A 26,397-nucleotide genomic window follows, 5' to 3' on the forward strand; every position below is an offset into this window, starting at 1 on the left:
GCTCCCCCATTGCCTCCTTCCACACATACGGGGCCAATAATCCTTCTGAGCATCTTCCTCTCGTACGCGGCGAAGAGGGCTTCGTCAGTTTTGGACAGAGTCCATGTCTCAGAGGCGTATGTGAGTATTGGGACTATAAATGCTCTGTACAGTCCCAGCTTCATCCGTCGCGACAGGTATTTAGAGTGGTGAAGTTACCTCAGGCTGTATGAGTATGACCGGTTGGCAGCCAGCAACGTTGTTGTCGATGCTGACTTTTGACCCCAGATAGGTGAAGTTTTGGACGACTTCGAAGGTGCGGTCACCTCGTATCTATACATCATCCCTACGTAAATCAGTGTTTGTTAGCAGAGCCGCTGGCCCTGTTACAATAGTGATGGGAAAATCGGCTCCGACCGGTTCCAGTAACACGTAGAGTCGGTTACAGAGCCGTCGGATCTGGCTCCGGAGCGGTAGGATCGGAGCCGACTCCGCAGCGCCCATATTTGGAGTATTACAGCTTGATGCCACCTACAGGTATTGTCAGGCCTCTGTTAACTAATTTTGTGTCCAATAACCTTACTTTGCGGTCGATGTTTTTTAACACAAGCCAAAAGGTTGTGTGGAATTTGCACTAATACCTGAAAAAATGTGCATATATGTCTTTAAACAACGCACTCCTTTGTATGTGATTGTGTTCTGTTTGTTCGGGTTTATTTTTTGTTTTATTAGTATTACCGATAAATAGAATATTGATTTAGTTAAATCTAGGACCGATGGCGCGATACGCAACTAATGTTTGTTTGCTGTCTTAAAATTCAGTTCGAACGCATTTCAAATTTCAACTAACCAGGCCCCCTATCTGGACGTCCTCGCCTCTCTCGCTCTGTCTTGCGCCCCTTTTTGTTACACGTTGTCCCTGCAGTTTACTAGTCTAGAATTTTTGTATTTTTTTGTCGTTTTGTTTGGATAATGAATTACGTTAAGGTATTGGTTTTGTGTTTCCGGCCCGCCAAAAGATACGCCTAAAATTGGGACTAGAGTAATCAGACTAGCTGTGCACTAATGATACTATCGTACTAGGGTGTAATTAAATCTACCGTACGCACCACCGTTGTTCGCTCCGAAAGAATCTACAGCCGAGAATCCATCTTTTTGTCCTCGCGTTCCATCTGTGCTACCAGCCGACGGCTTCCCGTTGTATTAAAATAGTTTGCTTACCATTTACTCTTGCCTACTACAATCCGTGTGTGTGTTTGTGTTCACCTGAGCGAGGGTTTCTCCTTGTGTGTTTGAGAATGAATGTTAACTGAAAGCATACGAAAATCCAATACGTACATCCCATTTTCCGTCTTTTTTTTTTTAACAGCTAGCTTTGTACACGGCGGTGTCGTTTTTTTGTTGTGGTTGTGTCGCATATACTACCCCCGGGGTTATCGGATCGGAACGACGTTTCCCGGCAGAGGGCGCGCATGAGTTTGAAGGGCTGGAATTTCACTTTCGTAAAGCATTTATTCTGTATAATGATGCTTAAGCTATCCGCCACAACTTCACGTACCGTGTGACCTGCAATCCATCCTTTCGAGTCGGAATCGTTTTTCCGATGTTGTGTACCCGGCCGGGTAATATATATTGTTTTCTGTTCGTTTTTTTTTTGATGCGCTGTTGCTTATCAGAAGAGCCGTGCGTGGGTTATTTTGGACAATAAGTACTTAAGCTTAAGAGGGACACTTGCGCGGTCTTCTTCACGCCCATTTTACGACATCATCTGTGACTGGCCTGGTGTGAGGGAATGGTACTGCGGCGGTTGCAGCTGCTGGTTCGAACCGGCCAGCTGAGGTTGCTGCATGGGGGATTGCTGCTGTGCCGATTGTTGTTGCTGCTGCTGCTGCTGCTGGGCGGCAGCACTGATTTGTGCTTGGATTTGCCCGGCCCGGGAGGTACTTGGAGAGGCGCCCGCATCCGTCCCATTGCCGCCCTGCTGTTGACTCAGTTCCGCTTTCAGTCGACGGGCGATGTGCGAGCGGGTATGCTTTCTGAGGTGATCTTTTCGGTAGAAGCCTGCAAGAAGATAATCGCCGGTCGTTAGTATTGGAATAGCATTGGAATAGTTATTCGTAACTCACCCTTTCCACACTCCTGACACACGTGCCGCTTCTCGCCGGAATGGATGACAAAGTGTAGCGTCAGCTGCTCCTTGCGCTTGAACGCCTTCAGACAGATGGTACAGGCGAACGGACGCTCCGGGTTGTGGCTTTGCTTGTGGCGCGTCAGATGATCCTTACGCTTCAGTGCTGCATTGCAAATGTCGCAGATGAATCGACGCTCCAGATTGTGGCCAATCAGATGCTGCTCGAGCAGCTCCCGCTCCGGGTACGCCATCTGACACTCGGGACACAGGAACAGGAGACTTCCGTCCAGCGCCGTCCGTACCTGGATCTCTCCCGGCTTTGGACGAGGTTTACGCTCCTTCGGAGGTTTCTTCTTCTTCTTCCGCTTCTTCTTATCGGTGGACGCATCGGCTCCCGATCCAGCAGAAGCGGCATTGGCGGCACCTCCGGTAGAAGAGGTAGCGGCAGCAGCTTGTACACCACCCGCCTGGTGACCTCCAAGACCGGCCGACTGTTGCTGGCCATGCTGCTGCTGCTGCTGTTGGCCCGGATGGCCAAGAATGCTCGCAATGGTCTGTGAAGCGGGAAGCACCATTCCGGCCCCATTATTGCTACCATGTCCTCCACCACCGCCGCCACCGGTGCTGTGGGATTGCGATTGTGCCTGTGACATGTCGAGGCTGGTGAGTGGATTCTGTGCCTCCTTCTTGATGTTCTCCGCCGAGTACTTCAGGAAGTGGTGCAGCGAAAGAGGTAGTGCACTGCCCGGCAGATGGGACAGATAGTCGGCGACGGATGCGCCCGGTGTTAGCGATTGCCAGCTAGGGTTCTGCAGGACACGCTTGCTGTCCGCCTGCTGCAACAGCGCACTAATATCTTGACTAAGCTCCTGTGCGCTCTGGCCGTTACTGGCTCCGGTCGAGCTACTGTTGCCCACGGACGGCTGATGGTACATGTTGCGCTGTTTGTGTTCGGCCACGTGCGAATGTTGGCTGTAGGGGTTCGTGTACTGTCCCGCACCGGCTCCACCACTGGTCGTTGTCGTCGGGATGGTGCTGTTGCCCGAACCCGCCGCCGCATGACCGTTGTACTTGTTGGAGCCTGCACCGCCGCCCGCGTTTCCACCGGACTCCTGGCTATCCCGGTGGAACTTGCCAAGAATTGGAGCATGGCTCTGGTTGAAGTGGGCCATGTTGACGTTCGAATTGATGGAATGGTATCGATTCGTGGAGTCGTGCGAAGTCGTCGGTACGCTCGTTACCAGTCCCGAGCTGGCAAACTGATGGATTCCCGGTATCGTACCGGGAAAGTGGGTCCCGAAGGGTGAAAAATTCATCGCATCAAGCGAGGCTCAGCAACTGTTGGATGAGATTGGAGAGGAAAAAAAAAACAAGCGAATCATTATTATCATTATAAGCTGTGTTGAATAACCGAAATATTTAATTTTTTTAAATTATAATATAAAAATACTCTACATTCGCCTAAGTCTTGCGATGCTACAATAACATTCCGAGCTTTTGATGGCAGGTTTCTCGGGAAAAAAGCAGACTCGGAAAAGTAAAAGGGAAGGCGTCGTTTCATTCACAACTTTGATGTGATTTATGTACAGTGATGGCCATATTTATGATACAACTGATGTTATTTATCCCCAATCCTGTTCTCAGCTAATATCTTGCACTACCCAAAAGCACTTACGCAAATTAATGGCCGACACAGATTTTTTCTTAGATAACGGCACCCAATTCAAGCCTAATTTCGTGAGGTCGTTAAAATCGTCTTAACCCTCGAGGCTCCTGCAACGCCCGAAAGTATGCAATCTTTGTATTTACGATTGCTTTTAGTGCAGTACCGAGTATTAGCATACACATCCGAAACTTTTCAAACCGCATACGTATTTGATTCTGGAGCGGACCGGTGGCAGAGGTAGTAAAGGGTCCGATTTTCCCGGTAAGCAGGACTATCCAGCTGCGAGTATTGTGGTTGTGTAGAATCATTAGAAGAAGTATTTGATACACGATTGAAATTTAAATTACATACATCCGACCTTTCGTAACCAAGACACATTAGAACATTTGACGTCCACAATATGTCTTAACTTGAATAATTCTAAGTTCTGGTTTGGTTAAAAATCTCATGAATCAATGTAGAGAAGACCGATCTTCGTAAACAATCCCACCCAAAGCTAGTAAAGCAGTTTATTATCTAAGGAAAATCAACGATCTGGTTGAAGGGCAATGTGATTTAGTGTGCTTACTTCAGTAAGGATATCTTTTCTATGAAAACGTAAAACCTAATCACCAAACATATTAATCTTCACATGAAGTTATTGCTACCAGTGTATGTGTTGATTTCTGTGTGTGTGCGTGCGCGCACGGTGCGATATACATCCCTGGCCGTCCTGGCGGAAAATGGGTCCCTCTTTCCCTCGTTCGATTGTTCGTCGTTCACGCGCACCCATCGAAAAGACGGGTGGTGAGTGAAGGCAGGGAGGATTTAGGAAATTTAGGCCAAACGCTTGTATCAAACGCGCGTAGGCGTGTATACAGCGTAGGCGACGTAGGTTTGTGCAGGACGAACGGTGGTGAGTGTTTTGTTTAGCCATCCTCTCGTTGGTATGCGTGCGTGGTTCCGGTTTGTAGTATTTCGATGCCCATTTTTTTTTTGTTTTTGCTTCTCGCCCTTTTCGCGCGCGCGTGTGTGGTAGTGTTGCGGTGCGGTGTGACTCGCCCAATACCGCGGTGCGCCGGTGCACCACCAAATTTTCCTCTTGCCAGGCAGTAGGTAGGCCGCCGGTGGTCGTCTCACTCACTTACACTGGGCGGCCGGTGTGGTTGTGTGCGTGCCAGCCACGTGAAGGCATTTTCCCATCGGTGGACGAAATGGACGATGGAAGGAGGCAACGCTCACGCACACTGGAGACGACCGGAAGAAGATGGTGGACGCGCGCACCAAATACGGGTGAGGCTCGGCGTTTTTCTTTCTCTCGCTCTCTATACTCTGCTGAGTGTGATCTCCATTGGCAACTCGCAGGGAAAACAATCAAGCGAAAGCGGGAGCGAGATAGCTAGAGCGAGAGTAGGGGCCCGAAAATTCAACACAAAATGGTGGTGTGGAATGGAGTCGCCCTGTCGCCCACACGGACGATGAAGGATAACGCGTAATATGGCGAGGGTCTGGGGATTTCACTTTCACTTTCACCACGGCCACCATGTTTGTGCTAACCGGGGAGCTGCTGTAGGCCGTGTCCTTTGCTCCACTTTTCTACCTACCGCCAGCTGAACGAAGGGTGGGCGTGAAGGCAGCGAAAATTCAAAACAAAATCCCTTTCCACGATGCGGTAATGCGTCGTACGGCCATTGAGAAGTTCTTCTAGCGTTTTTTCTTTTTTCGGTGGAAGTATTTTTCCCTGTTGTGTTGTTGGTGGGTGGGTTGATGTTTTTCCGCGAAATCCAACTTACCTCGCACGAGTACGACGTAGTAGGCCGTTGTATTTCCCAACAAGGAGTGTTTCGTTTCGTTTTCCGACACTTGCACTGATGAATGCGTAGTAATCGCTTGCTACTACGATTATTAACTTTAAAAGTTGTTGTTTTTTTTTCAAGTAGAATTTCTGAGGCTCACTCTTCGGGCTTATGTTGGGGACTACACTTGATCCTGTCTCGCGTGCCAGGTACCACACGCTATCCTCTGGGAACTCTCCCCCCACCCTTATATGGGCACATCAGAAGTGCAGAAGCACACACTTGGTAAGGCAGCACCACACAGCACAGTGGACTTGTTGTTGGCTGGTGTGAGACATCACTACTGGTCGCCACGCACGCATCCAGGAAGCGAGCCACCCGCAGGAACCCGAGCACGGGATCAGCCAAGAAAACACACACCACACCGCCTCGCGCTCGTGTTGCGCCTGTGCCGCACACAACACTCTTCCTCACAGTTATCCTTCCCAGTTTTTCCTGTTTTCTTCCTCCAAACGCACACACTCACACTCCGCTTCTTTTTTTTTGTTTGGGAGTTTCGATTTTGATCCCATACGTATCCCGCAGGAACACCCGATAATGGGGATGGTGAGTTGGGACCGTCCGGGTGGGGAGAACCAATTAAATCCGTCAGTAAAGGCCAACATAAAAAAACACACATACACACAGCTCGAATTTCTTATCGATTTACGAGCGAATGAAATTGCACCTTTTGATTCCTCGGTCGGGAGGAGCTTTGGTGGCCGGGCATATCTACGCAGGGGAGCAGATTGCAGTTTTGCGGGAGATAGCGCACCGTCAATGATGAGTCAACAAAAGTGCAGCTTTTCAAGGGCTCTCTCGGCTAAAAGAAAAGATGCCGCAACTTCGAAAAATTAACCAGCGACGTGATGTCTAGAACCTGGAATACCGCGTGTTCTGAATGTCCATCATCCACTCACCAGCTACTACTACTACTACTACTACTACGATTCGTCATCCACATAGTCCGTGGTGGTTGGCATGGAGGACCAGATTCACACTGTATGCGCGGCGTTGTTATCAACAACTCACCGCCTGCTTCGACGGCACCTACACGCTGCTACTCCTGCACTTGGAACGGTTGTGACGGCCGTACGCACCCGGTTCTGCGCGTTTTTCGCTATATTCGGCTTCGGCTTCTCCCAAAATACGCTGCTGCTCACCCTTGCGGAGCGGATCCTGCGTACAGCATGTTTTGTAAACACTGCTCTGCCTGTCGCCCACTTTACCCGACGCTATTATTGGCAAAGCCGTCTTGCCAGCGCGCGACCCCTCTCGCACGAGGACTCGCCACCACACACAAATCCGAACTGCGTACGACTGTAGCACTACTAACCGGGTAGGCTGCTCCGTCTCTCTTTTGTGCCTTACAGGGTTTCCGAGAAGAACTAACGATGTGCGAGCCATTTCTGGGCAAAGGCTAGGTTGAAGTAAACAACTGCCAGGTAGAACTGGCGATCTGTTGCCCTTTCTGGACTAAAGCCAAGTTGAACTAGACACAGGCTAGGTTGAAGTGGACGATGGCCAGGTTGAACTGAAATGTCAAATTTGAAACAATTGCTGAAGCGTTCGCAAACGGTTGGGGTAACGCTTGATTTTAAAAAATATTTAAAAAATGACCGGTAAAAACCATATTATTTGTAATATTTTTTTTAAAGGATATGAATAGAAGAGAACGCTTCAATTGCAACGCAGCTCGTATGTAATTATAAAATTATTATTTAATGCGCTTTGAGCTTTAGAATTTGCAATGGCTTGCTTCAAGATATTATATTTATTGAACTCACCTAAATTTGGCGTATATTGCTCAATTACACTGCACTTGGAAAGCAAAAATAACATTACAAAAAAAAATATTTTTGAGCATTGAAACATGCTCAAAGAGCTGTAAACAATAATTTTATAATTACATACGAGCTACGTTGCAATTGAAGCGTTCTCTTCAATTAATATCCTTTAAAAAAATTTATTACAAATAATATGGTTTTACCGGTCATTTTTTTAATATTTTTTAAAATCAAGCGTTACCCCAACCGTTTGCGAACGCTTCAGCAATTGTTTCAAATTTGACATTTCAGTTCAACCTGGCCATCGTCCACTTCAACCTAGCCTGTGTCTAGTTCAACTTGGCTTTAGTCCAGAAAGGGCAACAGATCGCCAGTTCTACCTGGCAGTTGTTTACTTCAACCTAGCCTTTGCCCAGAAATGGCTCGCACATCGTTAGTTCTTCTCGGAAACCCTGTATTAAATTGGTTCACGAAAAACAAAACGTAAATACAAACGCCCGCGCACCATACGCACACACACACAGACAGACAGATGGATAACCCTCGACGGGCTTCCCGTCAAAAAAGGATCTCGCGTGATGACGACATTATACTGCCGCTGCTTCTGCTGCTGCTGCTACTACTGCTGCCACCAAACACTCTTTTCCATCTCGCGTGCGCGTTTGCGCGTGCCGGACCTGACATTACAACGCATCTTGTCTCTGTCACGCACCTTTTGTGTCTCTGTTCCTACTGCCGAATCCTTGTGTGCCCAAAAATAAACCGATACATTGTGAGTAGCGGGCGGGTGTGTGTGTGTGTGTTGATCACAAATTCATTCAGAAGTCGTCCACCCTCGCGTGTACTTCGTTCCCTTCTTGATGCCGTTCCCTGGATGCAAAGGCCCTTCTTATTGCCGATACACTGCTCATCTCACGGGCAACCCTCTCGCGCCAGCAACGCACAAGGAGGGAACCTGACGTCAACGACCTGCCAACGACCGCGTGATGGTCGACAAGGCACGTGGAAGGGTGTGGTGTGCAGCAAGGGAAGGGTGGTGCGATAAGCGGCTGCCGGCCTATCTTGCAACGCGTTGCGCTTAATAAGAGCGAGGGGTGAGCGAGCGAAACGGCCAAACTTCGGCGACTTCGGTTCGGTGTGTGCGGGTGATGTTGACGGTGCATGTTCTTATCGTAAATGCCAAACCCCGGCACTCGCATCGATATGATGCTCTGATGCCGCGGTCTTTTTTCGGACACGGGAACGAATGGGAAAACCCGCCGTCATTACATACACGCGGGACACCGTCGTCTGCATCTGGCTTAGATGCCAGATTGCATTGAATTCTGCCTAGAGCAGAGCCACGGGAATAGAATGTTAAGCGCCTCAGCGTGTATCTAATCTGTTGGAGAGGTTTTCGTGAATAAAAACCAGATAGTAAGTGGTGCAGCATCTTCGAAACGGTTTAATTACTTTTCTGAGGGTGTTCTGCTAAGGAAAATGATAGAAGTCTTGATGGTGATAATGTTGCATTCGAATCAATTCTGTTCTTAAATTAAATCCGATTCAACGGTGCATTGCTCAGCAGCAAGCACGTGATCCTCGGGCTCGATGGACGTATAGAACCTCGATTATCGCGGGATCGGTTTTTTATCAGTTCATTTCAGCAAACACATCGCGACACATTCAATCGTGGCCGCTTTGTACTTAACTGCTGTAGAATACTGAAATAATATTTAATTTAATTTTGGCCTGATTTGATTACTGTCCTGAGGTTTAAATTTTAGAAGTCTTCGACCTACAACTTTGGCGGTAAATTATTTTTTTGATAAACCTGGTGGAACCATTCACTATTTGTAAAATTAGATACAGAAACATGTCAACAATCGACCTAATTCTAGCGCTGTTTGTTTCGATCGCTTATTTCTAGACAAAGGTGTGTCTCTTATTGTGTGCATTGCATTATTAAAATTTTGAAATTTTTAATTCTTTAACACACTGTTAATTTATCGAACTTGAAAATCAAGCTACTGTATTAATGGGGAGAAGTTTTGATATTGTGTGTTTAGATGTGGCATCCGTGGCGTGGCAATGGAGACAGACTGAAATCGCAATTTTAGAAACGATGACTGTGTTTGATATTTTGAAACGAATTCTGAATTCTCGTGGTTTTCGGTGGTTAGTAGGATACGAAACGATTTGGGTGTTTGATATCGGTGTGAAAACTATTCCAGAGTATCCGTGGCCCATCGCAATGTCGATAGTGGTCTAGCTTGAAATATTACTAATTCTTCTTCTATAGCTCTACAGCCTCAAGAATTCTTGACCTTGTATTACTGGCTTCCTTGACCAGCTTTACCCATTGCTGGATAGTCAGTCCTGTGTACGGTGAGGCGCTTCGGAAAGGGATTTCATACCGGTTTGCTGATATTTTTTAAAATCAAATTTCTGACAAAAAGTAGTTGTTCTTTTCCGCACATAAAACTCGGTTTGAATGGCGGTTCGAAACGCGCAAAGCATCAGATTTTCCGGCCAATTCAAATATGTGGTGTAATAGAACGTAATTTCAAAAACGGTTGAAAACTGGTCGCTTTGAGGGTTAACCAATGCACCATGTGACAGCAGCTGTCAAATTGCTCTCGAAAACATCACACCAGACGTAAACAAAGCCTATCCTTGGCAAGCATAGCCACTTATACGATACGAAAACGAAAATGGTGCTTCTAAACCACAAAATTCTCCTCATTTTCGGTAAGTGAATGGCTTTCCTTTGGCCGAAACGTATTTTCCATTGTTAATTCAATACCAACCGCTTCGAATCGGATTGTGTTTACTCGTAGTTTTCCTACCACTAGTCAGCAATGCGAACGCCTTTCGGTTCAAGAGTTTAGATTTCTACATGCAACTGTGGAACGGTGAATTCTTCGCGTCCAGTCCATTCGGTGGGGGTTCGAGTGTAGAAAAGGCGAAGGACGAGAAAGTCGAAAACACCGAGCCAAGCACAGTTCCACCACCTGAACAGCGCAAATGGTACCTAAGCTCGTGGTACGATTACATCACGTACTGGGACAAACTGTACTGCCCGCTGGTACAAATCCATCAGCAGGAGGATGGTACGAGTCCGGACGGTAGTCGCAAATCGCCACTGCGCGTAAAATGCAATCCGGTGGAAACAAACGGCACGCTCTTCATCATCACCTCGCCCAAGGACATTGTGCAAGGGTTCCCGCACGGTGGCAATGCAACCAAGCGGAACGAGGCGGGCCACTGTTTTCTGATGCTGTTCTACACGCAAACCTGTATCCACAGTGCGATGGTGGCACCGCACTATAACGCCCTGGCACGGCACTTTCCCGATTTGCTGGTGACCGCGATTGATGCGTACAACTTCCATTACCTAAACGGTGAGTTCGGAATCGTGGGACTGCCCACGATAATGCTGTTCCACCAGGGACGTCCGCTGGTGAAGTACAACGGTACGGAGATGACGCTCACGTCGCTGGCCAAGTTTGTCACCCGGCACACAGGCATCGAACCACGGTTGGTGAACCAAAAGAGCAGCACCACGGTACTGCACTACATATCGGACGATTTCAAAGGTCCACTGTCGAACAAGGTGGAGTACCGGACGGATTACTGGCTGTATGTCGCGTGGGCTTTCATCCTTGTCTGCACGTGCTACTACTTTTCGAAATCAACGCTGTACGCACAGATCATCGAGATGATCAAGCGAAATTGGCGAGAATCGGCAGCGCAGCATAGTTAAGCAGGAAGGAGTACAATCTAATTCTGTTTCCTTCTGCTTAGTTGTTATTGATGTGTTGCGTTTAGTTTTAACGTAAAATTAAAGAAATAGACGTACCAAATTGGTTCGACTTGTATTTAGTGGCTACTTTTACAATTTTCGTTGTCAGAAACGTTCGTGTTAAGGTTATATGTTCTACTTCTTATTGGTTGTGTTTTTACTATGGGTCCGATCTATGTGCATTATTAGGAAAATACAAAAGAAAAGCATGTGGAGGAAGAGATATAAAAAACTTTTAACAACGATCCTGCCAGGAGTCGAACCTGGAATCTTCTGATCCGTAGTCAGACGCGTTATCCATTGCGCCACAGGACCCGCTTATGAAGAGGGTGTCTTAAACATCGTTTGATGTTTTGCGAATGACAGCGATGGTTTCAATACAGTGCATGTTTACTGTTTGAACTAAAATCATTACCTCAATTGTTCTGCTTATGTAAATTTTTTGCTCATTTCAAGATGTTTGCTCATCCTTTGCCGAATAAAAGCAATAATTTTGCTCTGTAACTTTGTTTATACACGTTCTAATAAACTCTTTACTAAAAATATTACAATACTAGCTGTAAAACAATCAGTTGGGGCAGCAAAAAATGGCCGAGACCAGTTTCTATCAGGTGCCCACTGATCTCAGATTGTGTGTTCCATCCTTGTCAAGGGGAGTGCTAACCTGCTCTCCTTTCAAATGACACGAATTTCCTCGAATTTTTTTCGATATATATACCCTTCACGTAAAATTCTTGTTCTAGCGATAGATAGCGAAGAACACTACAACAGTCGCTAAAAGTGCAACCGGAACGTAAAAACGTTCCGTAAAAACGTATTAAAAAATGTTCCCTAATGATTAATTGCTGACCAGCTGGTTGAACAGATTAGTATTTTCTTTAAAATATTGCTTATCCTGATTACAAGCTCTACTTATTCGTTTAAGATTGCTTCGTAATAAGCGTCCAGCACAACAGTACGATGAACTTTCATGTACCGTAGGACAATGTTACGTACTCCACTACTTCACAAAAGCAAGCAATATGCAAGTATCGCATATCCCAGAGCGCTGTTCTACTTCTACAAAGCTATTAATTAGTAAGGGAGGTTAAGATAGAATAGCAATTGATATAGCTCTTCTTACCAATTTGCCAAGCCATGTCTGAAAAGAGAAAAGAAACATTCATTGGCCCCATTAACATATTCTTCAGGCGATTGTGTTACATGCTAGCGCACATACCTTCTGCTGACTAAACCCACTAAAACTTATTCGAAATCAATCAGTCCACGACGCAGTTCGTTAAAATGCAATGCAGGATCATGCAATGATCTTAAAATGCAAAATGCAATGCAGGGATTTTTTGCCTGTGATTCCTCGATATTTGTAAACAAACTGGATGCACTTTCCGTCGGACTTTCGTTTGATGAAATGTGTACACAAAAAGTTTCGTTGAGTTTCGGCTTTTCTGAAGCGTTTCGTTGTGTCTGAAGCGTTTTCCTGAACTGTCAAAACATGTTCTGTCAGCGCACTGTGGGAAGCGGCTTCGCAAACAAATAATTTATTTTCTGTACATTTCTGTGTAAATTATTAAATTTTAGGCTATAACGGAGCTATATTTTGTTCTAAATGTGATATTTAATTACCATTTAAAGTGTTTAAACTTTAATTTCCGATATATTGTCTTGTAATGAGCTAATAAGTGGAGTTTTTCGATTTATAAAATAATTTTACTTCCAGCTCGTACAACTTTTCGAGCCCTTGCGTTAGGTGTATTTACAATATAGTTTTATCAAAATATTTTATTCACAGTTGGAATATTATTTCCTATCATTTAACAATAACTTTAACCGTATTTTTCTTCCATAATGTCACGGCAAAGATCGCCAGTCCGGAACCTCGGTGCGCGGGTGACGTGTATTATTTTGCCGCAAAGAACATTTTGGAAAATCTGTGTCCGTTCTGTGGGTGGGATTACAAATCGGCCGAAACGGGTCGTTATTTGTTCGTGAATTTGTGCATTAGTATTTATTTGTGTTCAGGTAAGAACAGGCGACAAGCGGCGATCAAAGTTTGTTTGCTGAAGGTGCATTTTACCGAGTTTCGGGAGCATTGTTTATTGGACCGTACCGTAATGTTTTCGTTTGGTATTCGGCCAACTCATCAATTCCTACACAACCACACTATAACTGCTGCATACTGTTCTATGGAAGCTCATATTACAGTTCTATGTTTGCTGGTCTCTTCATGCTTTGTAATTCAATTTAAGTAACGTAAGATTTTGTGTGAAAACAAACCCATTTAGAGATCTCTACCTCGTGCCCTAGTTCCAGCACCAAAGATAAGAACTTTAACTGCAGAGAGTTCATTGAACTTCCGGTGTTCCAGTTCCAGATCGTCTCGGTTTGTGTAGTGTGTTTTATTAATTAAAATTCTTTCTCTGCCTCTCTTTCCCTCTCGCTTCCGGTAGTCCCCTAGCAATACACGATGAAGGTGAAGGAGTTGCAGAAGATGGTGAATGTGGCCTGGTCGCCGGCTCAGCAGGTCCCGATCATGCTGGCCGCCGGTACGGCCGCACAGCAGCTGGATGCTTCCTTCAGCACGACCGCTTCCCTCGAGCTGTACTCGATCAATCTGGCCGATCCGAGCTACGATCTGGAGCTGAAGGGCAGCCAGCCGAGCACACACCGCTTTCACAAGCTGCTCTGGTCACCGTTGGCCGGCGCAGCGGCAGGTGACCCGGCCACCGGACCGAGCGGGCTCATTACCGGTGGTTGCGAGAGTGGTGTGCTGCAGGTGTACAACGTGGCACAGCTGCTGGCCGGACAGAATGCACTGGTCGCCCAGCAGGAAAAGCACCAGGGTGCGGTCCGTAGTCTCGATTACAACCCGTTCCAACACAACCTGGTAGCGAGCGGTGCGTCCGAGTCGGAAATTTTCATCTGGGATCTCAACAACACGGCCGTTCCGATGAGCCCCGGTGCGAAGGTGACGCCGCACGAGGACGTGCAAGGCTTGGCCTGGAACCGGCAGGTGCAGCACATTCTCGCATCAGTCTTCCCGTCCCGGTGTGTGATTTGGGATTTGCGCAAGAACGAACCGATCATTAAGCTGAGTGATACGCAGTCCCGGATCCGGTGGCGGGTTGCCCAGTGGCATCCGGACGTTGCCACGCAGCTGTGGCTTGCCAGCGAGGAGGACCAGTCCCCAACGGTACAGCTGTGGGATTTACGGTACGCAACGGCACCGGCCAAAACGTTCCAGATCCATCACCGCGGCGTGTTGGGGTTGACCTGGTGTTCGAAGGATCACGATCTGGTGGCATCGTGCGGTAAGGACAATCGGATCATCTGCTGGAATCAGAACACGGAGGATCCGAACGGCGAGGTGCTTTCGGAGCTGGCCACAACGAACCAGTGGAACTTTGACGTTGCCTGGTGCCCACGGAATCCGGCCCTGATTGCTGGGTCGAGTTTCGACGGGAATGTTACGATCTACTCGATCCACGGTGGAGTGCATCAGCAGGTGCAGACGAGCAACAAGATCGCTGATTCGTTCCCCGGAATGGAAAACATTGGCCACGAACCGTCGCAATCGGTTCCGCTGCAATCGCACGGAGCGGTTAGCAACGATCTGAAGCGTCCACCGCGCTGGATGCGAAGACCGGCCGGCGCTTGCTTTGGCGTGAGTTTTGTGATCGTACACCGTGCAAGGAGCAAACTGTAAACATCCTATATTTTCAGTTCGGTGGCAAGCTAGTGACCTTCAACGGAAACAGTCGCACCGTGACGGTGAATCAGGTCGTTACCGATCCGGAACTGATGGAACGTTCGAACCAACTCGAGCGGGTGCTGAACGAGGGCAACTTCATCGAGTACTGTCGCCAGAAGGCGGACCAAACGACCGATCAGTACTCGCGGTTGATGTGGTACTTCCTGAAGGCAAACTTTGAAAATGACCCGCACGCCGAAATGCTCAATCTGCTCGGTAGGATGTGGGAACATGTGGACAAAAAATCACAAATCAATACTAACTTTGAAATGTTTTCGTTTATGCAGGATATCAAGCGGATGATACGGCAAACAAGTTCAAGCAGTACGTGTTGGATGGACCGAAAAACGAGGATTCCAATGCGGTGGATGGACTCAGCGACCAGATGGCTGGCTTAAGTCGGGTAAGTTTACTACCATGCACAAGCTTTCCGTTAGCGTTTTTCTTACCCTTAAGTTACACCATTATACGCACTGTTTCGGTTTGCTTTTAAGTTAGTTCCAATCGTCCCTCCCTGGCTTCGGTTCGTAAATAAGCATTGTGTTCTCTATCCCCCCCTCCCCTTATTACCGATTCCCGGTTTTGTTTGATTTTTCTGTGGATTAAAATATCAGCTTGTATCACGGCCAATTAACGCAAATCACTACTACCGTTTTCTTCGAACTGCGACTGCAATTGCTTTCTCTCGACCTTCCCCCCCCCCCCGGGCACGATGCTTTAATGTGCGTGCGGCTGTATGTATGTATGTGCGCGTGTGTGTGTGTGTTTGTGTGTATGTGTATCTATCTAGAATAATTCAACCGAAACGGAAACCAGTACGGACGACAGTACTGATCTATCGGTAAGCTATACGATCCATCTGCCCATTTGCCCTACGAATTTGAACTTTGTTTAGATTAACCGAGCCACATTTAGAACAGGTTCCAGGTTTGTTCCTTTTCATTTGTTTGGATGTGGAGTATGTTTCGGGTTTCTGTTTTGGTTCATTCTTCATTAGGTGCGCAAGAAAGTTAATTTTTTTTTCTGTACAAAATGGTTCTAAATTTGGACCCCCTAAAATTGAACCTTTTTTTCGACTGTGTTTCGACAACCTGGGACGGTCTTGGACTGGATAATCACAAAGGCTAAGGAGTAGAATAGGCTCACCAGTTGTACGGGGCGCAACTGTATGCTAGTTGTGTGAAAGTTTACGGTGAAATGTGTGCATGGGGATTTAGGACACAAAAGTAATGTTTAAATTAACCGTTAATTAGGTAAAAAAGATGTTGAAAGTCATTATAAAGTGTCATGAAAATTTGTTAAAGTGTTCATTAAAATCAGATAAAATAACAATAATATTATGAATCAATAACAATAATTTATATACATGACTTATTAGAAAAATAGTTTAATATTCATAATTTTATCTAAAAATTTTTAGAAATCATATCATAACTATAACTACATTTTACCACTCCAAATGAAAATGCTTTACATTACTTTATGTACACAACTTACAGGGGGTTTAAATTAGTGATGTGCAAACTGAATCAGAATGAGTGAATGACTTAAATCTTAGCAATGAATTAGATGATTTAAATCATCACGAAGAGTTATTTCAACTCACCTTTGATTTAACTCTCCGTGCCGACTAGCCACTCACTCACTGCGTTTTAACTCACTCACCTCGTTTTAACTCACTCACCTCGTTTTTACTCACTCACCTCGTTTCTACTCACTAGAGAGTTAAATATCGTATTGGCATATCGCGAGTTCATTCCGATGCTCAGTAACATTTTGTTTTTGCTTCATTGACATTTTGCGATGCATTAACAAAGTTTTGCCCAAAGATCGCTTCGACATCATATAATAACTGACGAGCAGTATAGTTGAAAGTTTTAGAGCGGCCGTACAAACAAGCGAAAGATCTACAAAGTCCCTTTTAAAAAAATTTTTATGAACAATCTATCCTTACGTTACCGTATTCCACGTTACCGTATTATATCCTCGTTACCGTATTGTATTTTCTTAAATCATCGTGTGATTGTGATCAATGCGATATGCCAATACGATATTTAACTCTCTAGTGAGTAAAAACGAGGTGAGTGAGTGGCTAGTCGGCAAGGAGAGTTAAATAAATATTCAAGAATAAACCCTTAAAGAGTGAGTATAAGATGTAACTCACTATTGTAACTCATTCACGCTACTGACTGGTTATTCTCATCACTAGTTTAAATTAAATAATTTTGTCCTATCTTGCCATGTTCTCGTTCCACTGTGCACTTCCACGAAATCTTGCGTGCGAATGTGTTCCAGGCAACTTGTGGGCCTATTCTACTTCTTAGCCGAATTTTTTATTCGTTGGCGAAAGAAAAAAGGACAGCTATAACTATGTTGCGCACCCAATTTGGTTTAATTATTGTGTACTTTGTAACATATATTCTTGCTTTGAAGTTTTTTTGTTTATGGGCTTCATTTAATTTTATATGGTTTATTCCACAACAAAACTTACTAATGTTAATTATTTGTTTGTAGCTTTTATTTGTGTGACGTTGCTGCTATATTTTGCGATCTTTCGTATCGAGAAGTTCACATACTGTTCTGAAAATTATAATTTCATTTTACAACAAATATATTAAAATGCGTTTAAAAATACAGGTCAATTTGATATTTGATTTCAAACTTAATTAATTATGATGAAAATATTAGGAGCTGATTTAAGTAACTTAAAAACGAATTAAACTATAGTCAAACGAAATAGGAAAATAATTGCTTTATTATAATTATGATTTAACAAGACTCAAATTAGGCAATATATAACCCCTTTTGTTAGGTAAAATGCTAATAACACTCTGGTTTCCCCATTCCCACTGATCACACCACAGATCACCGACAATAATGCAGTGTTCGATGCGATCGCGGCCGGTAGCAAACAGTCCGAGACGGATAAATCGGCGGCCGCCAAGCAAAATGGAACGGGTGGTGAAGTGCCGTACAAGATCCGCACCGGTCAGGATAAGGAGGGATTAATTTGTGAGGCACTGCTGACCGGCAATCTGGAGGCAGCGATCGAACTGTGCATGCAAACGGGCAAAACGAGCGAAGCGTTAATCCTAGCCATGAACAGTAAGTACAGTATGAGGGCGATCGCGAGAAGAGCAAATTAACTCACAGCATTTCGTTGGTTTTAGGTGGTTCGGATTTGTTGGCCAAGGTGCAGTATCGCTATCTGCGCGACAACGAGAACTACCTGTCGAACCTGATCTCGGCGCTGGTGCTGTGCGATTGGACCGGTGTCGTGACGCAGTGTACGATTGACTCGTGGAAGGAAGCGCTGGTGGCGGCCATTACCCACTGCAAGCATCAGCTACCGCTGCTCTGCGAACGGTTGGGCGAGCGGCTCCAGCAGGAAGCGGCCAGCAATGCCGATCTTGCCCGGAACGCTATTTTGTGCTACATTTGCGCCGGCAGCACGGAGCGATTGGTTGAAGCGTGGCAACTTTCGAAGGGTGCACCGTCGATCAACGGAGAGCTTGCTGCGGGGGGAGATGATGAGCTCGATAAAAACAACAACAGCAACCGCGATCTGCAGGAACTGGTGGCGGTGTCGATGCTGTTGCAAAAAGCGCTGGAAAAACAAGGCCGTGCATCTCCGGCTGCTGGCAAGTTGGCCGACCTGTTGTCACAATATGCGAGTCTGCTAGCTGCCCAAGGATCGCTGCCATCCGCGCTGACTTACTTGGGCAATTCGACCGATCCGGAGATGGAGGAATTGCGCGATCGACTTTATTACGCACTGGGCCACAAGACGTACACCCCGATGGGTACGGGAAGGCCACAGTACGCTTCCCAGCAGCAGCAGCAGCAGCAGCAGCAACCACCGTTCAATCCGATGTTCCCCACCATCGGACAGGCGGCTAAGATGAAGGCGGCATACGGGCAAACAATGCCGCCGGCACCGGTTCCAACGCTCAATACCGCCGCCACCATGCAGCAACAACCCAGCTGGTCCACCTCTCCCTTCCAACAGCCACCGATGGGTGTGATGCCACCACCGGTTGCGGCAAACTCTGTCGCACCGCCACCCCTAGCCACAAAGCCCCCGGTAGGACCGCCTCCGTCCGTCGGCGGTGCCGGTAACGATCTTTCCCAACCACCACGCCCATCAAGCGTTAGCTCACAGTCGGGTGGAACCACGCTGGGCCGGGCCAAGTACGTGCTCGATCCATCGGTCCAGTCCGGTTCGAGCTATGGACAGCAGAGCTCCAACTTCTACAACCCAATGGGCTACCAGCAGCAGCCACAGCAGCCAACTGCACCGATCGTGAACCAACCGCCACAACAGCCCATGTCAAACTTTTACAATCCGGCGAATGCACCGGGTCAGACAACTAACTTTAAACCCTTCACCCCGGCACCGCTTGTGCAAGCCTCACCGTACATGCCGGGAATAGCTCCTCTGGATGTAACGCAGCAGCAGCAGCAGCAGCAACAGCAGCCCGGAATGGGTTATCCGCCACCACCGTCGCAAGCTGGCGCACCACCCATGGCGAACGTGCAACGGAATCCAACGCCACCACCCGGCTGGAACGATCCACCGGCACTGAAATCTTCCAGCAGACCGCAAGTGAGTGTGAATGGGAAACGGGTCTTTATTTGGTTGTATAGACGGTCGAATGAGACGTTTAGGATATGTAGCTGTCTCTCTCACTCTCTCTCTTACATTTCCATACCATTTTTAATCCACTTAATCCACTCCTATGAGAGTCCTCTTTATTTTATAATCATTTTTCCTGTGCACTTACCTTCTATTGTACATATTTATTTCCTTCTTTCTCTCTCTCTCTCTTTCTTATGTTATACTCTGTTTCTTTTCTATCTTTATGTTTTCCAATGTTAATAATGTCCTTATCGGTGTGGCAATTATGTTATGTTTTTCCCTTTTACTTTACACCTTTCTCTCTCTCTCTCTTTCTCTGTGTATCTATTTCTATCGTGCTTGTGTGGGGATGTTTTTGGAATGTGTGTCGGCCACACGGTTCGCTAATGTCCTTGTACCGAATGTGTGTTTGCGTAGTATTCCGAACAGTACGAAATGTCCGCCGTCCACGCCGGCACCAGACGATGGCGCCGCATTATTGATACGCACTCGAACGACCATTCGAACCGTTCCACGCCACAGGTTAGCGAACGTCCGATCCTTGCGTTGCGCACTGTTGTGTTCTGTTTTGTTTTTTACCTCTTCTATTTCGGTTTTTGTCCTTTTTTTAACGTCCATTGTGCATCTGCAAGTTCATGGTATCATTGGAAAGTTAGTTTTGTTAAGCCGAGAACTACAAACTTAAGTGACAGTTTGAACGAAAGCTAGTTCAATTTTCGGTTTTCTTTTTTTTCTAATAGGACATTCCATAGGGATACGATCGCTTTCATGTTTGATAATGTTCATTGCTGCATTTTGCATATTTTTGCAAGCTTCTTGTTTACGTTTTGTTTTCATGTTCACTTTAATACTGTTCAGAAAGATGATATGTTCCGATTAATACTTCATTTTATATATTCAATTCATTTGATGCACTTTTCACCTTTCATTGTCTTGTTTTGTCTTTGTTTTTTCCGCTTTAGAATGTTTTATTAACACTAGTGAATGTGGCCCGGTAACAGGGCTACGCTACGGAAACTCCACGGTGTTCCCCAATTCGGCGGGAGTGATTTTTAAGTCCTATTTATAGTCAATTTTGTTCATGTCTGAACAGTTGCAGTCAGTTGCATGATTTTACCCGTAACGACGAATAGTCAAGTCGGGGCGGCGATCTGGATAAGATTTGATTCCAGACACTAACACCAAAAAGCCCATTTTGTTGTCTTCTGGAGCGGTACAAATGACCGTTTGAGATCAACTGCCATTCTGTTTCAATTTGACAAAAAGTCGGTTTGTCGGTTCAAAAATGCCATCCCAACCAAACATATCAAGTTTAGGGTAAATTGATGCATATGCATAAGCATACAATGATTGTAGACGAATTCTCCAATCTGTCACTTTGTTGGCATAATCAGTTTTGCAACCTATTTTCTTGTTTTTACTGGGAATTTAGAAGAAGCTTTACTGTAGAGATTTAGTGGGCTTCTTGTGAGATAAATGTATAAACTTTAACTTAAGACATTTTCGACGCTATTGGCATATCGCTCCAGGGAACGAAGAGGATCCAGGAGTCAGTGGAAAATTAACAGAACAGGTTTTCGCCCGGAAGCTCGCCGGGGTGAGAGGTTTCGCCGGTGGTCAGAGAACCCATTAATTCTTGTTGCATAAACTACTCCAAATCAGGTCCGCGCCTCAGGTGAACAGTGGGTGACCCCTTATGCAAGGGGCCTTGCCTTGAACTAGGTGCCTTGCATTAAGGGTGTAAAGGTGTGAGGGCCTCGATGGTTGTTGCCCGTGAGAAAGGATCCCTCGGCCACACCTTATAAAACATTGGGAACCCCAGTCTCCGGGCGGTCTGGTGGCCGAGGCGACAACGGCGCCGGTCTTCACACGGCAGAGCCGGGGTTCAAATCCCATCCAGAACGCCTCCCCGTTTGTAAGGCTGAATTGAATACTTTACTACGGGTAAAATCAAGTCACAGAAAGCCAGAAATGGCAGGACACAAGACCTTTTGAGGTTGTAGTGCCACCGAAGAAGAGAACCCAAGTGTTCACTTGGAGACATTGCTGCTCATCTCCCAGTTTGTCAGGTTATCACCCATGGTCCGCCCGGTCCGCCCGGTCCGGAGGACATCTCCTATTGGCCTGACGCTAATAGGCGGTTCAACCGTTAAAACCTTTCGGCGGGTGCCTTTTTTAGGGTGGGGTACTGTAACCTGCCAACTTTCCAGAGTTTCTTCCTGTGATTCAAAGTCATTCATTGTTCTAGAAACAACATTAGGATAATTTCTCCGGAAAAGTCACCATTTATACTTCATAAAATGCAAAAAAATTACATTAAAATCACTTCTTCAACTAACCATGCAAACACACTTGCATCGCTTGTGTGCATCGGTTACTTTGATAACTACCAAACGGGTAACGAACGGGGAACGAACGGGGAACGAACAACAGTGGTACTTGCTTACTTATCAGGCGCTACAACCGCTTTGCGGTCTTGGCCTGCTGCAACAATCCTCGATACCGCTCACGGTTTAGCGCCGTCGTCTGCGAATCCATTATCCTGGCCGTTCTGGTGGACGCATCAACGCCATCACTCTCCATCTCAATTTGGGCCTTCCACGCCTCCTCTGTTCGTGCGGACGGCCTAAAAGGACTTTACGGGCTGAGTCGTCCGGTGTCATTCTCATGACGTGGCCAGCCCACCCGAGCCTGGCGCGTCTAATACGCTACACCACGGTGAGATCAACGTACAGGGTACACATGCGGGGCCAAAAATCCTTCTGAGCATCTTCCTCTCGAAAGCGGCTAAGAGGGCTTCGTAAATTTTGGACAGAGTTCATGTCTCAGAGGCGTTTGTGAGTACTGGGACTAGGAATGTTCTGTACAGTCCCAGCTTCGTCCGTCGCGATAGGTATTCAGAGTGGAGAAGTTTCCTCAGGCTGTAGTATGACCGCTGGGCAGCTAGCAACGTTGTCGGTGCTGACTTTTGACCCCAAACAGTTGAAGTTTTGGACGACTTCGAAGGTGCGGTCACCTATCTGTACATCACCCCTGCGTAAATCAGTGTTTGTTAGCAGGGCCGCTAAACACTGGTAACCATGGAGACGTAACACAGCGTTAGTCCTTTATAGAACTTGTATAGGGATTGTACAGGGATTTGAAGAAAATAGTTTTTCTTTCATTTTCTGTTTTCTCCTGTGATCTTTGTTTTCGCTGTTGCTCTTTATGAATCATTTTTTTACTATTCTTCACTGTGCATTATTTATTTTATCACCGACTTCTTAACGATTCTAACTTTTGCTTTCCTTTTTTATAGACTGTTTTATAATCTCTTTTTCTTACTCGCTATCTAACTGAATAACATGCGCTTAACCTTTTTCTTCTTCACAAATTTATCATTATTAAACGCTTAACTTCGCCATAGTTGAATTATTAAATGTTTGTTTATTGATTGATGATGATTTTGTTAACATTTTAAAACTTTTCTTCACCTTTTTATGATAAACATTTTTTTTATTATTTTGAAATTTTTTAACTACATTTTAAGACTTGTTGAACTTTTCTATTTTATTATGCTTTAGTTTTACTTTGGTTTAAAAAGGATTTTATTCGGCGGTTTGGCTTATAACACACTCAACCACTGGACGGCTTTCAACTCCTTGCCTTTTTGTGCTTTAACTAGTTCGCGGCTTGCCGATAGGAACCGAACCGTGTTTTACATTCCCAGTACGACCAGCTTTCGCTAATGCTTTTTTGCCTTTCTCTCCCCCTCTCTCTCTCTCTGAATGTTTTTTGTGTGTGTGTGTCTCTTTTTCTCTTCCCAAATCCAGCCTAAAGTTGAGCCGAACGTTATGGCACCGATCACGTCACCACTTCCGGCCGGTTTGGCACCCTCGAACGGATACCCGGACACGAACAGTAACTACATGCAGGCTGCCAGCCAGCTACAACAGCAGCAGCAGCAGCAGCAGCACCAGTCTTACATGACGCCCCAGTCAACGATGTACAATCCGACGATCGGTGGTGGTCCGCAACAGAATGCTGCCCCGGGACTGCCGCCACAGTCCAGCACGATCAATTATCAAAACTTCCAGCCAACGCTACCGTCGGCCGGATATCAGCAGACCGGTGGCATGTACTACCAGGGACAGCAACCGATGGACGGTGGACAGCAGCAACCCATGCAACCGCCGGCACCGGAACCACCGAAGCAGAAGCCACCGCTACCGGAGCAGTACGTGTTTATGCAGACAGTATTTGAGGAGCTGAAGAAGCAGTGTGTAGCGTCGGCGGGAAATCCGGTAAGGCGAGAAGGCTTTTCTCTTAACACATCATTTTACTAATACATTTTTTTATTCATTTGTATTTCGCAGCAAACGAAACGAAAGCTGGAGGACGTCTCGAAAAGGCTAGAAATGTTGTACGATCTGTTGCGCGAGAATAGGGTAAGTTGAAGGGGGTTTAAACAAAAATAGGAAGCGAAACTCACCGCACAACCGTCTCTTTCAGCTTTCGCAAAACACTCTCAACTCACTGAACCAGCTGGTGGCCCTGATACAGGCCGGCGACTACGCCAACGGTATCGGGCTCCACACGCAGATGGTATCCGGGCCGGACTTTTCCCAGATCGCTAGCTTCATGCCGGGCATAAAGGTGCTGCTGCAGTCGGCCATGCAGCTGCAGGTGTACCTCCGATAAGGCACGACCGGTGTGAGTGTGTGTTGAGAGGTTGTAACTGCATTTTGTGTGATGCACGTGTGTATACCGTTCGTGCTCGGAAAGCCATCTTGGCTTATACTTACTTGCGCCAGTTCAAACTCGTGTACGGGTACGAGGAGAGGATGGTTGAAAAAAAAAAAAATGGGGCGAACACTAGTTCATCATTGATAATACAGCAGAGGAAGGATATAAATCCTGGTAGTTAAATACGTGTATAATCCCGTGCTAATGATTAGGTTTTTTTTTGGATAACGAAATGAATAAACCTACCTATATTTACATCGCTATGATTTAATATATAAATATAGCTGCGACATAATCCGATGCAAAGTCAGCTTTTTTCGTTTGCTAACCGAAACCGAAACTAGAAGATTAAGATAAAAGATTGACACACACACACATACAGGCTGACGCTCACGTTTGATAATTAAGTGTCTGTTTAGTAACTATTAGCGGGCGTCTCGTGGTTCTATGGTTGGGCGCGCTAATTGTTGTCGCTAATTGCTATCGTTTTGATGATAATATCGAGCACGAAGCAATTAACGGCAGCGCGCATTAGATGAGATCTTGTTGGTGGTCGATCCCATTAGTTAGCAGCAGTTGTCGCTAATTAGCAGGAGTATGGGGAGGTTTTTATCTTCTTCTTTTGTTTAAAGGGTAGTTTTCTTACAAGATCAGGGTTAAAACGTAACGAGTACTACTGCTCATGTATTGGACACTGTTGGGTGATGAGGATGGGATTCGCTTCAATCTATGACGTCTGCCGTCAGCGGTCTGAATTTTTTTTACGGATTATTTTAGCCGTGCCTTCTGAAGCCAACCATTCTGAGTGATTATCTGTTGCTTAGGAATTAGCTGAGGAGCTGACGCTTTCGGCTTCAGGTGTAGTACGACGAAGCCATCCTCAGTGTTCCTCTGTAGCTTCTGGTGCCTTTTCGGATTTTACATGACTATCGATTGGCCTGAACCTTTTCTTTGCCCTCGATTTTCTACAGAAAAGGGGAGATGTTGTAGAAGCCGAGTTGGATTGACTAACCTCAACATCTCAAACTTTGCTCAAGGAGATGAATGATTCTATCAATTTGTGTTCCCTATTTCTAATATTTCAGAAAAGTGGCCTCGGCTCGGGTGCGAATTAATATAAAATTAAGCCTAATTAATGTTTCCAAATGTTCAACTCTCAGTCATTTTGAAGGTATTTAAAATATGTTTTAATATTCCTAGTAGATATTGATTTTTAAGCTTCTATGATATAAAACTCTTGAGCGCAGGGCCAGTTACCCTGCCTCAAGTAACCTACCGACTACGGAAAGCAGAAACAATTATGCGATACCCGATTCGCATAATTCGATGCGATTTTAAAGCCGCATATGACAGCACAGCCAGGGTAAAACTGTACGACGCAATGAGCTCTTTTGGAATCCCGGCCAAGCTTACCAGGCTTGTAAGAATCACATGCCAGATGAAGGTGGATGGAAAACTCTCAGGGCCCTTTGCTACCTCCAAGGGCTTGCGCCAGGGAGATGGGCTTGCCTGTCTCCGTTTTCAATCTGGCGCTAGAGAAAGCTATCCGCGACTCGGATGTGAAAGCTTCGAGGACCATCTTCTATAAGTCTATCCAGATCCTAGCATACGCTGATGACATAGACATAATTGGTTTGAGGCTCTCCTATGTAGCAGAAGCTTATCAAAGGATCGAGCGTGCGGCACAGAACCTCGGGTTGGAGATTAACGAGGCGAAAACCAAAATGATGGCTGCCCTGCTAACAAACACAGGTTTTATGCAGGAGTCGCGACGAAGCTTGGACTGTACAGAACATTTATAGTCCCAGTACTCACATACGCCTCTGAGACATGAACTCTGTCCTCCGGTGGGTTGGTCACGACATGAGAATGACACCGGACGAACCAGCCCGTAAAGTCCAAGGATGGACAGAGCAGGCGTGGTAGGCCCAAAATGAGATTGAGAGTGATGGCGTTGATGCGTCCGTCAGAACGGCCAGGATAATGGATTGGCAGACGACGGCGCTAAACCGTGAGCGGTATCGAGGATTGTTGCAGCAGGCCAAGACCGCTAGGCGGTTGGAGCGCCTGATAAGTAAGTAAGTATGATATAAAACTTATTTAAAATTGTTGAGAGTTAAAAAA

At 46.0% G+C, this 26,397-nt stretch overlaps 3 protein-coding genes and 2 non-coding genes across 16 annotated transcripts; 2 read left to right on the plus strand and 3 right to left on the minus strand.

Annotated features, from left to right (window-relative positions):
• Nucleotides 1-660: 660 nt before the first annotated feature.
• LOC118503497 (zinc finger protein rotund) lies at nucleotides 661-12,570 on the minus strand. Of its 11 annotated transcripts, none has more exons than XR_004905187.1 (5): nucleotides 6,511-6,920; nucleotides 5,549-6,434; nucleotides 2,106-3,448; nucleotides 1,538-2,040; nucleotides 661-1,465 (listed from the first exon to the last, which is right to left on the minus strand). XR_004905187.1 is itself a non-coding variant. In XM_036036826.1 (5 exons), exons 4-5 carry the CDS (start codon nucleotides 3,424-3,426, stop codon nucleotides 1,736-1,738), a joined length of 1,626 nt encoding a protein of 541 aa, XP_035892719.1. In that variant the 5' UTR covers nucleotides 3,427-3,448; nucleotides 12,285-12,302; nucleotides 12,381-12,458; nucleotides 12,494-12,512; the 3' UTR covers nucleotides 661-1,735. The 11 variants fall into 11 exon arrangements, 10 of the variants coding, with proteins under 10 accessions (XP_035892719.1, XP_035892717.1, XP_035892716.1 ...); XM_036036826.1 differs by lacking the exons at nucleotides 5,549-6,434; nucleotides 6,511-6,920 and adding exons at nucleotides 12,285-12,302; nucleotides 12,381-12,458; nucleotides 12,494-12,512 and having other exon boundaries at nucleotides 661-2,040; XM_036036824.1 differs by lacking the exons at nucleotides 5,549-6,434; nucleotides 6,511-6,920 and adding exons at nucleotides 12,285-12,302; nucleotides 12,381-12,570 and having other exon boundaries at nucleotides 661-2,040.
• LOC118503499 (thioredoxin domain-containing protein 15) lies at nucleotides 9,962-11,237 on the plus strand. The gene is made up of 2 exons (XM_036036833.1): nucleotides 9,962-10,107; nucleotides 10,197-11,237. Exons 1-2 carry the CDS (start codon nucleotides 10,071-10,073, stop codon nucleotides 11,120-11,122), a joined length of 963 nt encoding a protein of 320 aa, XP_035892726.1. The 5' UTR covers nucleotides 9,962-10,070; the 3' UTR covers nucleotides 11,123-11,237.
• On the minus strand, nucleotides 11,404-11,476 carry Trnar-acg. Its single transcript has one exon. It is a non-coding gene; the product is annotated as a tRNA-Arg (tRNA).
• LOC118508599 lies at nucleotides 11,744-11,847 on the minus strand. Its single transcript, XR_004905816.1, has one exon. It is a non-coding gene; the product is annotated as a U6atac minor spliceosomal RNA (small nuclear RNA).
• Nucleotides 12,571-13,023: 453 nt separating the features above from the next.
• On the plus strand, nucleotides 13,024-24,579 carry LOC118503500 (protein transport protein Sec31A). 2 transcript variants are annotated; one of them, XM_036036834.1, is made up of 9 exons: nucleotides 13,024-13,180; nucleotides 13,609-14,822; nucleotides 14,882-15,125; nucleotides 15,197-15,312; nucleotides 17,774-18,014; nucleotides 18,080-19,515; nucleotides 23,361-23,831; nucleotides 23,904-23,975; nucleotides 24,040-24,579. In XM_036036834.1, the coding sequence occupies exons 2-9, from the start codon at nucleotides 13,626-13,628 to the stop codon at nucleotides 24,226-24,228; spliced, it is 3,966 nt and encodes a 1,321-aa protein (XP_035892727.1). In that variant the 5' UTR covers nucleotides 13,024-13,180; nucleotides 13,609-13,625; the 3' UTR covers nucleotides 24,229-24,579. The 2 variants fall into 2 exon arrangements, with proteins under 2 accessions (XP_035892727.1, XP_035892728.1); XM_036036835.1 differs by lacking the exons at nucleotides 23,361-23,831; nucleotides 23,904-23,975; nucleotides 24,040-24,579 and adding an exon at nucleotides 19,966-20,850.
• Nucleotides 24,580-26,397: the final 1,818 nt, after the last annotated feature.

This window comes from Anopheles stephensi, chromosome 2 (assembly GCF_013141755.1).
Source record: "Anopheles stephensi strain Indian chromosome 2, UCI_ANSTEP_V1.0, whole genome shotgun sequence".
NCBI classification, from domain to species: domain Eukaryota; kingdom Metazoa; phylum Arthropoda; class Insecta; order Diptera; family Culicidae; genus Anopheles; species Anopheles stephensi.

Coding starts and splice junctions, on each gene's coding strand:
- LOC118503497 (XM_036036824.1), bottom strand. CDS start 3,426: ATGAATTTTTCACCCTTCGGGACCCACTTTCCCGGTACGATACCGGGA. Junction 2,041..2,105: donor GTGTCAGGAGTGTGGAAAGG/GTGAGTTACGAA, acceptor ATCTTCTTGCAG/GCTTCTACCGAAAAGATCAC.
- LOC118503499 (XM_036036833.1), top strand. CDS start 10,071: ATGGTGCTTCTAAACCACAAAATTCTCCTCATTTTCG. Junction 10,108..10,196: donor CAAAATTCTCCTCATTTTCG/GTAAGTGAATGG, acceptor GTTTACTCGTAG/TTTTCCTACCACTAGTCAGC.
- LOC118503500 (XM_036036834.1), top strand. CDS start 13,626: ATGAAGGTGAAGGAGTTGCAGAAGATGGTGAATGTGGCCTGGTCGCCG. Junction 18,015..18,079: donor GTTAATCCTAGCCATGAACA/GTAAGTACAGTA, acceptor CGTTGGTTTTAG/GTGGTTCGGATTTGTTGGCC. Junction 23,976..24,039: donor ATCTGTTGCGCGAGAATAGG/GTAAGTTGAAGG, acceptor CGTCTCTTTCAG/CTTTCGCAAAACACTCTCAA.